The sequence below is a fragment of the Miniopterus schreibersii genome (assembly GCF_964146895.1).
Source record: "Miniopterus schreibersii genome assembly, chromosome: 12".
Taxonomy (NCBI): Eukaryota; Metazoa; Chordata; class Mammalia; order Chiroptera; family Miniopteridae; genus Miniopterus; species Miniopterus schreibersii.
Window position 1 is genome coordinate 11,304,863 of NC_138112.1, and position 17,389 is coordinate 11,322,251.

Sequence of the window (17,389 nt, forward strand, 5' to 3'; positions counted from 1 at the left end):
AGTAGAGTTGAATTAACCTTTGACAGCACTCATCACCAAAACAAATGTAGTTCAATCTCCCTTCCTCAAATAAATGAAAAATAAAAATAGTACTAAATTGTAAAAAAAAAAAAAAAAAAAAAAAAAAAAAAAGGATATGTATGTTTAAATAAAAATGTCCAGATTTTTTTAAATTGCAAAATGCTAAAGTCCATCGAACCCAAATCTTTCACATTTTTTAAATAACGTGTCATTGTATGGCAGTGCAAACATTAAGTAGTCTAAGTAGTCGTCACTGGCTGGGTACAGGGCAGTGCAGGGTCTTCCCTCAGTGCTGCCAGTCATGCTCTGCTAACTCCTACATGTGGCAGAGGCCCCGAGCAGCACCTCCCACCTGCAGAGAAAAGGTCTGACTAGCAAGGCCTCAGTCACTCCCATGGAGGCTGCACTGGTCTCAACATCATGATGCTGAGTGCAAGGAGCCCAATAAAAATACATATATTGTGTGGTCCCATCTATATAAAGTTCTAGGAAATGTAAACTAACCTATAGTGACAGAAAATACAAGGGGGACTGGCTGGGAAATGGGGGAGGGCTGGAAGGGAGGCTGGGATTACAAAGCTACATGAGGAAACTTGCAGGACTGATGGATGTGCACATTAGTGATTGAGGCGACGGTCTCACGGATGTGTGCATGTCAGCACTTATCCAATTGAATACTTTAAACATCTACAACTTATTCAATACCAATTATACCTCAATAAAGCATTTAAGAAAAACACTGAAAGGGAGGACTATAGACAACCCTTTGCAGTTACACTGTAAAGGCAAAAAGAGAAATGGGGTGGGGCGCAAAGGTTTTGCTTTAAGATGGGGGACGTTACAGCACATTTGTTCACTGACGGGAATATCTCAGTAGGAAGAGAACACTGATAGTGCTGCAGAGAGAGGGACAACTGCACAGCGACACCCTGGAGAGGGCCACGCTGGGGTCCGGCCTGGGGCAGGAGGGTGGACAGTTCCTCTCTGCAGAGGAAGGACAGAGCGCTCGGCACAGGGGCAGCTGGGCGGGTGGCTGCAGGGGCTTGGGGAAGGTCTCTTTTGATGATTTCTGTTTTCTCAGTAAAATCGAAAATAAGGTCATCAGCCAAGAGCGACGAAGGGGAGGCGGCTTTAAAGATTTAAGACGAGAGGAAAATGTGTGAAGAAGTCCTGGCGAAGACCAGCTTTCTCCAGGCGCTAATGGGCCTGGGAAGCAGGCCCTGCAGCCTCAGGCTCCCTTCATCAGACAGCCCCCCTCCCCTGCTCCGCTGCTGGCTCCTCACCCAGCCTGTTTCCCCCACAACATTTATCCCCACCCGCCAGTGCTTCGTAGGCTGGTTTGCGTGTTGTAGATCCTTGCTGTGTGTCTAGCACTTAGAACAGTACCTGGTACACAGTAGGTGTTAAAGGGACAACAGCTGAGGGCCTCTCCTCTTTACCCACAAAAAGGTTCCACCTACATCTCTATCCCAGTGTCTCCCGTTGGCCCCTTCCATGTCCCTTCCTGTTCTGTGTCCTGGGAGACCTCACAGATTACAGCTACACACAGTTTGCTTTCTGGCTTTGGCTAGGACTGGAGGGGACCACTGGCAGGAGTCTAGAGCAGCAGAGTGAGGTCACGGCGTCTGTTCTCTAGGACAGCTCCCTGTGGTCACCTCGGGCTGGCTGCATATGTCAACCGCAGGTCAAAACGCGCTAGTCTGTTGCTCTCTACCCTCAGGGTGAGGAGGGGTAACCCTTCTATGACTAGCCCCAGGGTGACCTTTGCAGTTTCCTTACCCTGCCCAGGCCTATGTACACAATCCTTTCACCAAATCCCCTTAAAAGGATCCTGATTTGTGTGCGCCCTCTATCTCCTGCTGGGGCTCTGACACAATCCCTACCTGTGAATAATTATTTCAGTAACTCTCTGAATTCCATTAGGGTCTGGCTACTCAAATGTGGCCAGAGGCCGGTAGCATGCCGTCACCTGGGAGCCTGTAACAAATGCAGAATGCCAGGCCCCACCTCAGACCCACCGGTTTGAGATTAGCACTTTAAAAAGACCCCCTGGTAGGCATGTTAAAGTCCAACCAGCACAGCATCAGCATATTCTGAGTTTTACTGAAGCTCTTTTGGGTGCAAAAAACCCAAGGACTCACTCGGACTAGCTCAGGCAATGGGTCTTACTTACACCTCAGGCCGTGAAGGAGATCAGCCTGCACAGAAATCTAAGAATAGGACCCAGGGGAAGGGAAGCCGCATGGGGACAGGACCTAGAGGGACAGTGAGGACCTGAGACTCAACAAGGGCACCTGCAGGTCTCCGGCTCTGCCCTGTACTCGTTACGGTGCGTGTGTTGGCCTTACATTTATGACCAGTTGGACCCCTCATCTTCTTGCCACAGTTTTTGTTCACATACAGCTTTGCCTAACTCTGAATCTGAACTCACTTTCTGCTTATCATGTGCTCCCCAGTCTGTCTCAGAGCCTTATTTTGCTGACAACCTAAATTTCAGTTTCTGAGAGTAGGAACATTATTTGCCCAATCCGTCCCTGTTTGGCAGAGCTTTTTGCACCAGCCTCTCTCAAGGCTGACGGCCAGGCTTTAGGTCAGCTGCCAATTCCTGACTCAGCAGGCGCTGGGTAATATGGTATAAACACGTCTGCCTGGCCGTCTGATCAGCTAGGCTGTGGGGGAAATCGCACTGTGATGACATGTACAGTTAAAATGGTCTTCACAGATATGAAATGGGGTTCAAATCTTGGCTGCAGGCTCTCTCCCCTTTACCGCCACTGCCACCCCCATCCCCCCACACTTCCCAGAACATCTGCATCCTTGGCAGACTCTGGCAGTTGTGGAGATGACTTTCCATGTTCGGGGTACTCCAAATGTTGTGTAACAAAATTAATTACGTTTAATTAAACTTATCCATTTTTTATAGCCCCAAACAAATCGAAAATGCCATGTTAAGCTTATGAGATGGCAGCCCTCCAAAGGGCTCTGTTGCTGGGTGTATCCGCTCTAAGACAGGCAATTTTGTAGATCATCTTGCCTGAGTGAATCTGATGAACAGCCTCTCGGCCTCAGTGAAGCATCGGGCAAGAATTCATCCTGGGCCCCAGGTCAAGCAACTGCTACGTCCTGCCTCCCTCCTGCATTCCAGCAACAGCTCTCTCACTCAGATAACGATCTTCCTTTTCTGCTCTTCATTACACCCTGAAATTATGACTCTGCTTTTCTCTTTCCTCCACTGTACGCTAGCGGGAATGGGAACTGTTGTATTTCTTACAAGCATAGGGCCTGGAATATGGCAGTTGCTGAATATATTAACATGTATGGAGTAAAATATATGAATGCTCTTGGCCACTGGTTATGTGTTTCTCTCACCTTGTGTACTAATCGGGCTTTTCCGTGACAACTCCCCAAGTTTTGGTGGATTTCTTGCTCCAGAGGCTTGAGAGGGGATCGTGGTAGCTGCAGGTCTGTTTCACGTGTGTTTCACTCGTGTCCACACTGAAGCAGTATCCTCTCTTTGGTCCATGCTGGTCTCAAGATGGAAGAAAAAAGTGCGAAAGAGCTGATGGAAGCATCGATGCATCTTAAAGCCTCTGCTTAAACCGGCACATGTTCCAGGCTTAAAGTAAGTCACACAGCCAAGTCCAATATCAGCAGAACAGAAAAGATATGCTTCCCAAAGGTGAATATCTGGTAAACAATAATATAACCTACCATGCATTGTTAGCCAAGCTTTCTAGCAACGCTATTCTGATGTTTTCATTCGTTTTCAAAATCAGCAAACTAAAATCTCCTGCAACGTATAAAGGCAAGGTTCATTCAGTTTCAGGGACAGAATACAACTCAAAGTAGTTTATACAAAAAAGAAATTTATAACTCAGCCCCAGGGGCTGCACTGACTCCCCCACCCACAACCCACGCCCCTGGCCCATGACATAACTGGGAAGTACGAGGAGCAGACTGAGTTGAAGCCCAGGGGCTCAGGCTACGCCGATGCCATCAGGATCTCTCCCCATCTCTTCTCTCTGCTCCCCTCCATGTGCTTGTCTTACTCTCCCTGACCTGACCTCTCCGAGGCGTCTGCATTTGCTGGAGGAAATGGCTGTGGAGGAACTTGCAGAAGGCCTACACACTACTACCTGCTGAGAGATTGGTTTTAGGTCACAGCTTTAGATTCAGGACTTCTATAGATTTTATCAATGACCCCTAGCAAATCTGCCACATGAAAGTTAAATGACATCTCTGAGAAGGCTAATTTATAAATATGGAAAATCATTGTTTCAGGAATTGGCTAAGCATTTTAATCTTAAGAACTTTCTCTTGAGAGTGCTTTCATATTACTGGACACAATAAAAACAATAATTTTATAGGAAATATGTTTATTATTGATCATCTCAATTCAAAAATACTCAGTCTTCCTTATGGCTGGTCCATCGTATTCTGTCTAAGATATTAAATAATCAAATCTGTGAGCAATTTTATTTAACAGTACACAGACACTTCTGTAAGATAAGCAAGAAAGAAATTCCTAACAATGAAACAAGGTCTCCAGAACTTACTGTTAAAACAAAGGAAGTATTTCAATGACAGGCTGTCACTGGACAAAACCCATGGACACAGTTTAACAGAGCACATGCTGGAAAATGGGATCAGATGGTTTCCGACCCATCTCTCCGAGTCTGCTGTGGGATGGCACAAGCAGGTCCTGTGGAGGGGCTCAGAGATGCTTTCACTTCTGCCTGGAGACGGGTCCTTTGGGCGAGGGACTCACGTTCTCTAACTCCCCCAAAGCTCTCTGCTTTTCCAGCCTCTTGTCCATGATCAGGTTGCATGTAGAAGACAGAGCAGGAAGTATTTAGCTCTGACTTTTGAGCAGATGTAACACCAGCTCTTCATCTTCTGCCAAAGACAGGCCGGTATCCAAAGGCTCTGCGACGTCCCACTTGGCCCTCTTCCTGGTCCGACTTGTGAGTCCCGAGTCCTCCCCTCTGCCGCTCCTCTTCCTCGGCCCCTGCCGCTTCCTGGCATCGCTGGTGAGAACAAATCCAACGACTTACTTTATAAACACATAATTCAAGTCATTACTGTGAAATCAAACAATATAGGATAAACTTACCAATAACAGATAGTTGGTAAAATGATATTATTATTCAAGAGGGAAAGAAACTCCAACAACTTCAGGGTACCTGTGTCATAAGCAAGTACCTTCCCAGCAGTGGCCTGGAGGAGAGGCCCCACCACACACTGGGCACGTGCAGGGCGTCTGTACAGTCTCAGCCAATCCTCACAATAACTCTAGAAAACTAGCTGTATTATCCACAATTTGAGGACACTGAGAGGTCCAGAGTCTGGCTCCTGACCGCTTCAATATGCACTCATGCTGCCGCAGCCAACCACCTCTACCTCAAGTTAGATCACACTTCCTTTAGGAGCGGATATCAGGGTGCCAGGTCCTAATTCTATTACCTGTTGCATTAAGCTGAGATATACAGATCACGAGTAAAATAGAACCTGAAATGTTAAATTACAAGTTAATTAAGATATTGAATAAGTTTCCCCATTTAAAATCTGTATCTAAGGCCCACACAGTCTTAAGAGAGCATAAACATCATTGCTGTATTCTGCACACACCTGAGGCCAACTACAAAAATAAAGCTAATTTCTGAAGATAGAGGCAATCACTCGATACATTAAAAATTAAGAAAGCAAAACAAACAAAGAAGAAAGGAAAACATCCTCAAAGCATTTTAGGATAAGATCATCATGTTCAAAGATGACCTAATTATTGGATACAAAATTAAAATAAAATGCAAAACCCATCTATTAGCAATGGCAGCAGCAACCGTTTATCATTACTAAGGGTCTGGCTTTGTGCTACATTTTTTACACAGATTACATTTATCTTCAGGAAAATCCTTGGTGTGGGCCTCATTCTACAACGAGGTCAGAGAGGTTCAGTGATTGGACCCACATTATACACACGGGATTCACACCCAGATCTGAATGACTCTAATTCTGCCCAACGCCAGGCTACCGAAAGCAATTTGAACTGACTCGCTTTAGTCAACATGTGCAGGACAGTAACAGAAAGAATCAGCCATGGGAAGAGCATTGGTTTGACATCGACACAGCCAGATCTTGGCCAATCAACTAACACTTCTAAGCCTCAGTTTCCTTATCTGAAAGATGGGGGTTATATAATTTACTTAGCAGAACTGCTGTAAGAACGAAATAAAATTATGTAACTGCAAGAACACAGTAGTGCTCAATCACGTTAGCTGCCTATAAACTACTCCCTTTCAAATAAATTCTTACATTGATGTTCTATAATCAACAGCAAAAAAAAGTCATCACAGAAATTACATTACAGTCCAAGCATATGATGTCTTCCAAAAGAGAACAAACTGCTCAAGTTTCAAAGGAGCCTATTACCCCTTAAGAAGGCAGCCTGGATATCAAAGTGAATGTGCCTCGTAAGCACATTCATTTATGACCAACTTGAAGCAAAACTGCAAATCATTTCCCCACTCACCTCCCAGAAATGCCAATGCTGACTCAGCAGCCGTACTCTCTCACCATTGGAAGAAGAGAAACCAGACAACACTGAGGTTATCCACAAATAACTGCATTTTAAATAGTGCCTGGAAAGGTGAAAATGAAAGAGTCCCCTATGACGGGAATTCAGTCCGCAGAGTGCTTCTTAGCGGAAAGGGGCCTTAATAAAAAGTATTGCCTTAACCTGCTTGAATATGGCCAGTTCTGTGCCAAGTCCACTGGGCCAGTGTGTCATGATTTATTTGGTAAAATGCTTATTTTTGCCCTGCCTGTACTCCAAGTGTACCTTGGAGCCTCTCCTCGGAGGCAGCCTAATTAGCAGGCTTTACTAATGCACCCCTCGTTAATGTGTGCTGCACGTTCCAGTCCCCGCAGGAAAGCGCTGGTTCAGACAATGAAAGGAAGACGGGAAGTTACAAGGCCCAAATACTTTTACTATCAGCAGTGTTGCTGCTCTGTGGACCAGTTCAAATTCTAGAAAGTATTTTACACTACTTTCCACGGCAAATAAGCAGTAATATCCATAAAATTAATTATCAACAAAAAGATAGATATTCTACAGGTGAGTGACCCAAAGGGGGTATAATGTAATGAATCTAAAGAACATTTAGTAAGCAGAGAGCAAAATATGGTCACAATCTGGTGTCTTCAGAAAAGGCCTCTTTCAAATGGTGCAACACTTGAGAGTGACATCAACCAACAACATGGCTGAACACAGGTTCCTCATTCATTTCCCCTCCCAGCATCGGCCGGGCGTCCATCCACACACAGCTGTGCCTTCGTGGGAGCTGTGGGGTCCAACGCTATACGCCCAGGGACCCAGAAGGAGTCTCACCCAACTGTGTGTTGGGTGATAAACATACAAACAGTGGTCCCAACTGTGAGCCCCGCAATGTCCTGTGAATGGGCTCTGGTCCCTCTTGGCTGTGGGAGAGCACTGTTTAGCCACCCACGGACGAGAGGGCCTCTGTGGAAGCCCAGGTGTCCAGTGGAGAAACTCCAGCACACAACTGGAGTGAAAGCTATGAGTTTGGATTCACTGGAGAGAGTAAGAGGAACAGTGTGACTTCACCCACATCACCCCTCCCCCAAGGCAGCACAGCTCAGGGCCAAGAGATTTTCTTGGCCTGGGATTTTTCCTGTGGAGGAAAGTGAGAGCATATGATTGAGTGCCTGGCTTTCTTAGCTGTAAGGAAATGCTGTCACAGGGTCCATTTCTCTCTCACCCCATCCAGAGGACTAAATTGTGAGCTGCATGACTGGGAGAGCAGCAGATAGAGTGCTCTGAGGGAATGAAAAGAATGCAGAACCTACTAAGTGTATCACAGAATCCAACAAGAAGCCCATCCACGCACGACTGGAGATGCCTTACCCATGGATCCCTCCAACTGGCTCAGGGGCACCCCCTGCACTCTGGGTGCCTCGCCTACACCTCCCACCCCCACCCCATGGCCAGCTCCCTGTGTGGGCTTCTGAAAGTTGTGACAGTGAGCTTTGGCAGGTGACTAGTGAGCATGTGCAGATACCCAGCTCAATCAAATCTGTGGGCCAGGGAGAGACCACAAACTTCTGCTTCAGTGCTGCCCATCAGAAAGCAAAAGAGAGTAGTCAAGATTTAGCCTAGTGTGTTCTGGATTGAGAGAAGGTATATGAGCTTAAGAATTCTTGCACAAGAGGGAGCAAGAGGCATGGACCTAACAGACATGCAGAATGTTCCATCCAATAGCAGCAGAGTAAGTCTTCTCAAGAGCACACGGAACATTCCTCAGGACAGAGCATACGATACATCATAAATGAATTAGTTAGCAAGCTGAAGACGACTGAAATCATACCAAATGTCTTTTCTCACTACAAAGGTATGAAACCAGAAATCAGTAACAGGAAAAAACTGGAAAATTCAAATATGTGGAAATAACACAGTCCTGAACAAACAATGGGTTCAAGATGGAATCAAAATGGAAATTAAAAAAATATCTTGAGACAAACAATAAAGAAAACACAATATACCAAGATATACGGGATGTAGCAAAAGCAGTTCTAAGAGGGAAATTTATAGTGATGAATGCCTACAGTAAGAAAAGAGATCCCAAAGAAACCACCTTACTTTACATTTACACTTCAAGGAATAAGAAAAGAACAAACTAAGCCTAAAATTACCAGAAGGAAAGAAATGGCAAAGGTCAGAGTAGAAATAAATAAAACAGAGACCAGAAAAACAACAGAAAAGATCAACGAAACTAGTTTTTCCAAACGATAAACAGAGTTGACAAACCTTCAGCAAGACTAAGAAAAAGAGAGAGAGAAGACTCAAATTCAGAAATGGGAGAGGAAACATTACAACTGATTACACAGAAATACAAAAGATTGTAAGAGACTACTATGCACTACGCCAACAAATATTATAACCTAGAAGAAATGGGTAAATTCCTAGAAACTTAAAACCTACAAAGAACTGAATCATGAAGAAATAGAAAGTCTGAAGAGACCCATAAGAAATAAGGCCATTGAATCTGTAACCAAAATCTCACAACAAACAAAAGCCCAGGACCAGAGATGGCTTCACTGGTGAACTCCACCAAACATTTAAAGAAGAATTAATACCAATCCTTGTCAAACTTGCCAAAAACCCAAGAGGAGAAAACACTGCCAAACTCATTTTACAAGGCCAGCATTAACATAATACCAAAGCCATATAAGGAGACAAAGAAAAGAAAACTACAGGCCAGTATCCCCAATGAATATAGATGTAAAAATTCTCAGCAAAATACTAGCAAACTAAATTCAATGGCACATTAAAAGGACCATACACTATGATCAAGTGGGATTTATCCCTGGGACGCAAGAATGGTTCAACATACCAAAATCAATATATGTGATTTACTATATTAATAGAATGAAAGTTAAAAATCACATGATCATCTCAATAGATGCAGAAAACCCATTTATGATACAAACCAATAAACCGAGTATAGAGGGAACTTGCTGCAACACAGCAAAGCCCTGCATGGTGAGCTCTCAATCAATCAATGAAAGCATATCCTAGGGTAGGATTAAGAAATAAAAAATGGGTATATAAAATCCTGCTACCATAGGCAAAGTAAGCATTTGAGAAAACTTATTCAGTGCCAGTGATGAGGGGGAAAGAACGTAACATCTCACGATGATTTCAATTTTAAACTCTTACCACATCGATAATTGAGTTTTTAAAAAAATACATGCAACTTTCTTACTTTCTAAATTCTCTAAATCCAAACTTCAAAATTCTCTCAGAAATTAAACTGATTTTTCAATAAGTCTGATTCCCTGGTTTCATTTTACTTTTTTCAGGTACTCATAGTTAGTTACCTAGTTACCCAGCATGAGAATGTAGGCAGTATTACATTTATAAGAAACAAAAAAAAAAGGAGCACTTGGAGTTACACGAGGCCAGCCTGCCTCCTGGTCCCTCTTCTGGCCGCCCCTTATACTCATGAGATCAGACACTTCTCGTGTGTTCCCACTTGCACTTCCTCCCTCCCCTGGGTTCTCCCCCACTTCAAGACTCATCTTCAACTCATCTTCTACGAAAGGTACCCAAACTCCCTAGTAAAAGTGATTTCTTTCCTCTGAACTCCTACAGCTCTAATTGTTCATCAGCCATTTTGCATCGAGCACTGCTACTTCCTAGTACTAAAGTGATTTTCCCCCACCTGTGTGCATCTTAACTCTCAATTAGAATGTGAACTCCTGGGTGAGAATGTATATTACTACGACCACCTTTCAAAAGTCATTCAAGTACGCATGCCCAGCAATTTCTCTTCTGGGAATTTATCCCCAAAAAATAATTAAGGATGTGTATAAAGGTTTAGTTATTGGATATTCAAGGAAAAGCTATTTGTAATTTCAGAAAGTTGGAAACCCAAACATCTAATCATAAGGGATTAATCTGTTAAATAAATCATAAAATTTCAAATGAAATATGATGCAACTATTAAAAACAATGTTGCAGGAATTTCTTTACTAACACTGAAAACTAATAAAACCAATACAGAATGAGAGTCTTTGTTTAAATAAGGCTGCAGGTATATTTGCATAGAAAAGGATTTGGAAGATTTTTTTTAATGTTCTTTCTGCTGGTATATGTATCTTCTGTTTTTTTCTGTCATAATAAGCTTGTATTGCTCTTTGTAATGAAAAGAGAAATAAACATAAATTTGAAGGAAAAAGCAGTTGTGGGCACCGAGGTCTACGTCAATTATTCTTCATAATTCCCCGAGGCTCAGAGCACAGAGCAGGTGTTCTACCCAAGTGTCACCCTGGGTCCCCGGATCACAGAGGCATGGGGAAAGGTGAGGTTTCTTGTGTCATGGTAGATGCTCGTGGGTGATTTTCAGTATTTCAAAACACCTGCAACTGTTCAAAACAGACTAAATTCTGGTATTTCTTTTCTTTTGGCTGAAATTATATTAACTGAGCTTTGTACATACCTGACACTTCAGAAGCTTGAATGGACTGGAAATTATCTCTTTGTTAATAAAGCAAACGTGAAAAATTAAGTATTAACTGTCTTGAAAGACAAAAATCTTTCAAAACATAGGGACCATTAGGGTTGAAAGCAAAAGTTCTCTGTGATGATGCAAAGACTGGAAGTCATTTTTCTAGACTTGAGAATGTTGCTCCACAGACCACAGGGAGAAATTTGTGAAGTTTTGGCTAGTTTTACTTTTTAGGTTTTACAAAGGCCCCTCAGGAAGTTGTTCAATACTGGTTTCCATGCCTACTCCCCAACAAGAAAGTAAATTAAAAACCAGTCTTCTTAAATTAAGGTTCTTGTTGAAACACTCCTCCCATTCCCCCAAACCCTGCACAAGCTGAAGGGAGGGCTCTTTGTAAAGATCACCATTTCAGTGACTGCCTCTGGGGCTCCTCACACTGCAATATCTAAGGACTCCCGTGCTCTGGCACAGGCCTGCCTCCATAGCCTATTCTGCACTGCACACCCCCGTTTTTCTGGACTACTTGTTAGTCCCTAAACATGCTCTAGGATCTCACCTTCTTTTGTCTCCATTTGGAATCCCCTCCTCCTATTTTACAGCTATCTAAATCCCATCCTTCAAAACCCAGTTCAAATGTCACTGCATCCTCAACAATTCCACCCCACAAGCCTCCCCCATGGCATGTGATGTAATGGGAAGTCATCTAAATTTTAAGTACCTAAGTGCTGGCTATCTTCTGAATTATACCTTCTTAGTTTCCTCTTCCTCTGTCCATTACTTAAATGTCCATGTTTCTAGGTTCCTACTATTCTCATTTTACATATTCTGAGTATTCTCATGCCATTCAGTATTTAAAGCATCTTCCATAAAGCCAATGACTGTAAAAACAAGCATCTTAGCCTAGCGCTCTTTCCGCACCATCAGATCAGCATATTCAACCAGCTCCTAGATTTATATAATTTGCAAAGGCCCTGGTAGATGAAGGTTATCTGCAACAACAGTCTTTGGTGCTTTTATTAAAATTAAGTCTATTGCCCTGGCCAGTGTGGCTCAGTTGGAGCAGCGTCCTGTGCACGGGAAAGTCGAGGTTTCAATTCCTAGTCAGGGCACATAATCAGGTTGTGGGTTCAATCCTAGGTTAAGGTGTGTGCAGGATGCAGCTGATCAATTTTTCTCTCTCACATCAATGTTTCTTTCTCTCTCACCCTTTCTGTCTCTCTCTCTCAAAAAATTAAATCTATCATTATTATTAGTCTTATCTCAGACAAGAAACCTTAGCTTTGAGAAGTTGGGAAGAAAGTTCCTCAGAGGGCAGCCCCATTTATAAGGAAAGGCTCTGCTAAGTTGGAATTTCATGTTTCGTGAAATAGAATTCCCACATACAACCAAAATTTTAAAAACAAACTATTTGACTGTCAGGATCTACTGTATTTTAAAAGTTAAAAAGAGCCTTCTTTAAACTGTAAAAATTATAGAATGGCTAAAATCTAAAACACTGATAACACCAAATACTAACAGGCATGTGAAACAACAGGAACTCTCATTCATTGCTGGTGGGAATGCAAAATGGTGCAAATACTTTGGAAGGTAGTTGGGCAGTTTCTTACAAAACTAAACATATTCTTTTCATACAATCCAGCAATCACACTCCTTGGTATTTACCCAAAGAAACTGAAAACGTATGTCCACACAAAAACATGCATGTGAATGTTTATAGCAGTTTTATTCATAATTGCCAAAACTTGGAATCAGCTAAGATGTCTTTTAACAGATGAATAGATAAACGAACTGAAGCACATTCATACAATGAAATGTTATTCAGTGATAAAAAGAAACGAGCTTTCAGGCCATGAAAAGACAGAGAGGGACCTCTCAAAGCATATTACTAAGTGAAAGAAGCCAACCTGAGAAGGCTACACACTATATAATTCCAACCCCACCACATCCTAGAAGAACAAAACTATAAATATAGCAGGAAGACCAGTGGTTGCCAGGGGCCGGGTGGCAGGGAGAGGAAAGGGTGGGGAGAAAAAGGAGAAAGGGATAAACAGGTGGGGCACAGATTTTGGGGGCACTGAAACTATTCTGTATGATACTGCAATGGCAGATACATGTTATACATTTGAAAAAACTCATAAAATGTACAATACAAAGAATGAATCCTAATGTAAACTATGGACTTTGAGTGATAATCATATGTCAGTGTAGGTTCATTAATGATAACAAATGGTGGCAAAATGTTGATAATAGGAAAGGTATATGGGAACTCTATTTTTCACTGAACTTTTACTGTAAAAACTACAACTGCTTAAAAAGACTATTAATAAGATTTACATAGTTCAAAAGAGTTGATATACCACCAACAAATTATAATTTAAATTATTAAGCATAAAAATGCATTAGAGTTTTCTCCTCTTACCTTCAAGAATGGCATGCCACTTTAATTCAGAACCTAAAGTATGCTCCCAGCCTTCAACCGGGGTGCCCTGACAGTCTCAACTCCACCCCGTTCTCACCAATGTCGTGCCTTTCTAATGAGCTGCCGCCTGTGGACTAAAATAACAGCTGTTTCTTACCCTTGTCACCTTCCATGAAGCCGACTAGCATCACCATTGGGTAGACACATGGTTGAAGGGGATGTGATGAAAAGACCTGAGAGCCCACTTCTGGCAGGAGTGTACATAATTGCATAGTCATGCTCTTAGGGTAAACATTTAAATTTAATAAATGTCAAAGGCATTTTTAGTTGGGACGTTAGGATGAATTATTCCTTCTTTACCTAAAAGGAAGGCTTTCCATATTTCCCCAGGTCTCACCCCAGAGAGGTTCTTCCTACCCCCCCCCTCATATGAACAGGGCTCCCCCAATGCCTCTCCTTACCCTACAGTTTCCTGGCTCTTATCACCATCTCTTTTCCACTTCTTGTCTACTGCTTTACGGTCTGTGTCCCTCACCAGAGTGTAAGCTTTAGGAGGCTGGGATCTGGTCCTTCCTTACTGCTCTATGCCAGGCACATGCTACACTTTTCAGTTTACTGAATGCCTGAAAACAGGTCTGTTGAAGGAGAACAGAAGGTAAGGGCATATCTCACAGTCCAATTTGATGATATGGACTCTACCCATATGCTGAATAAAATATATTACACATTATTTTCACTGTATCATTCATCACTTCAACCTAATCTGGAAGATATTTTTTCAGACCGTTTTGAATAGAGGGCCTGCCATGTTGCATGGAACTTAAATGATTTTGATGAGAAAGAAAATAGAAAGTAGATTTCTCAGAGGACATTAAATTTTATTCTTGTAAATGTATATACTCACTTAAAAACCCCTAACACTATTTTTCTTTTAGTAATTAAAGTGACTAGCATAGATTAACGACCCCATTTGTATCATACTCTGCTTTCCTTTTCCCTCATTAGATCTTCATGATAACCGTGAACCAGAAGAATTTTCATCTGGCTGATGATTAAAACTGGGGGTCAAGAGCTTAAGTAACTTGTCCATGGTCCACAACTTATGAAAGAAAGTAAGATTCTTTTCTTAGAAAACACTGAGGTCTTAAGAGTGTTAAGATTCAGGTCTGTTTATCTGACCCCGAAAGCCACTGTTCTCCCACAGGGCCAAGCAGCCTGCCTTTGTTCTAACGCAGACTTAATTTCCCAAACTCCTACTTCTCCCCATACTGCAAAGTTTATGATAACATGTCCTGTAGATCACTATTTCCAAACTACATGCAGTGGTGCATGTGGGCAAGGCATTCAGTCTGTTGGTTCATAGAAGCTCAAGCAACTCCTATCTTACACCTGCTATAGCAACTATCTTTGTAACACAGATGCTCCCAAGATCATTCGGCCAGGAGCAGACATAGTTTAAACTCCTATGTATTGCCCGGCCGGGCGTGGCTCAGTGGTTGAGCATCGACCTGGGATCCAGGCAATCGGGGTTCGATTCCCGGTCAGGGCACATGCCTGGGTTGCGGGCTCAATCAATGACTGTCTCATCATTTATGTTTCTATCTCTCTCTCTCTCTCCCTCGCCTTTCCTCTCTCTGAAATCAATAAAGATATATTAAAAACAAAAAACAAAAAAAACAAAAAAAACCACTCCTATGTATTGAAAAGCAAAGGAGGGAGGCTGATTCATTATATCATTATTTTTCCATATAGAGGAAACTCCTAGGTATTATTTCACTTGATTTTTTAAAATTCTCTCTCTGATCCTTAGGAAGCTTTAGCCAACAGACTTACAGACATGGAAAGGGATGGGAAAATGATACATTGCACCAAGAACATAATCGTTACTACCTGCAGTGAACAGGAAAATGGCTTATTGATAAAGAGCATACTTTAAATAAATAATGTGTGAGTTAACTCAATAAAAAGAGACCAGAGCATCTCTGCAACCTGGAAACACAGACCCTGGGATATGAATGCTACACTTAGAACCACTCTTTTAAGCCTTGAGAATGTTCCAAGCACTGTCAGAAAAGATTGTGGCCAAGGCACCATAGAAAAAAAGATCTGCTGGGAAAGCCTATCAACTTCTTCTCTGGTGTATGCAGAGCTTTACAGAAACACCGTGTAGCAGAGTGAGCACTAAACTTCCAAGGATGCTGGGGCAAGCAGTTCCAATAATTAAGTTATAAAATAGCAACTGAAATCACTGGGAACTCTGTAAGCCTGACACTGGAGAAGAGGCTGTGCAACCAGATGTCACGATGCCTCGTGTTAGAGCGCTTAACCTCTGTAGCAGCTGCATTGATTTGAGTCTGTTACACCACAATGTGGAGGAGCGACATCACTCTACAAGTCTGTTCAGAAATGTAGGCCCTGCTGAGGAGGCTCAGTTGGTTAGAGCATCGTCCCGATACGCCAAGGTTGCGGGTTCAATGCCCAGTCAGGGCCATATGGGAATCAACCAATGATGCATAAATAAGTGGAACAAATCAATATTCCTCCCTTCCCTCCCTCTTTCTTCCTCCCACCCCACCCCCCTCAAAAATCAATAAATAATTTTTTTAAATCTAATAAAAGCCAGGACGGGGGGCTGCTGGAAGAAAGCACGGCCCCTTGCTGTAGCGTCTGTGGAGCTTTCAACCTCTTCCTTCTCTCTCTCCTCTGGAACGCAAAGAAAAGGAATCAGGTGAAACTGCGGAATGACCAGCTGCAAACTAGCTGAGCGGGAGGTGAGAGGAGTGGCTAGTCGCCCACACAGGAACCCTGAGTGTCCTTTTCCAACAAGCTGCCAAACTGCGTGTGGAAAGCTCCCAAGAGCACAGCACCTGAATGTCTAGTTTGTGCCTCATGTTAGAGCTCCTAACCTCCTATTTGTATACAACTCTCCCTCTTGCATCCATATCAATAAATGTAGCTTAGACTTTGTCCTAAAGAATATTAAGCTAATAATAAGGGAGCTTGAGACCATTAAAAAAAGTCTCAGAAATCATTATACCTGTCCTTAAGCATTGGCACTCTGGTATTCCAATATGGTGTGCCAGAGACTTCCCCCCATCATAAATTTTAATTTACAAGGTGATGGCAACAGTCCTAATGAAGATTAATCACTGCAGCACATTCCATAAAACCTGCCCAGCTTCCTTCTGATGGTGAAGGCTACTGCATACAGAAATGGAATTGAAAATGTATCATGTCCTTTAACGTCTTTTCTAGCAGCTCGGCACTAAAAACAATTTAGTTGAAGAAAAGATTTACTGGCTCAGAGTTCATTACAAACATAACTGCAAGAGCAGATGTCCTCTTAGGTCAGAATTCTAATAATCAGGAAACGTTGGGGGTGGTGAGAAGGAGAGAGAAGGCAGAGGGTGCAGTCACACTACTGAACCCTGTAGGTTCCCTTCTTAAAAAGGCGCACATGTCGTTTGGGCCTGGCACAATGTCTGCGTCCCCAATATCCTTGGTTTGTTTTTGCTGTTGTTGTTGCTCATAAGCACACCTGAGGACTGCATGAAAACTCGTGACCCTATTTCCAGACAAGTGCACAGGAGTGTCTATGCTGCCTGCACACCCACACCATCATTTGGGGAACAATTTCAAGGTGTTTGAGATCCCCTAAAGCTCATCCACAGACATACATAATTACTTCTCTTCTCCCAGATTAAAAAACGAAACAAAAACACGTAAACGCCCATACGAGCTGGGTTGCATTATGCATTTTTCTCATTACTAATCTGTTTGTAGAACATTTTGTGCTCCCCAGAAGACCATCAGCTTTTCTACTCTAGTACTTTCACTGATTAGTTTTCAATATTCAAGATCATCACCTGCCCAAGCATGTCCCCAGTGTCCCAGCTATCTGGAAAACTTAAGTTTTACACTT

The 17,389-nt window shown here is 42.7% G+C and overlaps 1 protein-coding gene across 1 annotated transcript in view; it reads right to left on the minus strand.

The window, feature by feature from the left end:
* Positions 1–4,380: 4,380 nt before the first annotated feature.
* DDX10 (DEAD-box helicase 10) overlaps positions 4,381–17,389 on the minus strand; it is a 208,972-nt gene continuing 195,963 nt past the window's right edge. Inside the window, exon 18 of the mRNA XM_081154586.1 lies at positions 4,381–5,048. Within this exon, the coding sequence (XP_081010712.1) occupies positions 4,874–5,048 (175 nt within the window). The 3' untranslated portion in view covers positions 4,381–4,873. The remainder of the gene's footprint in view (positions 5,049–17,389) is intronic.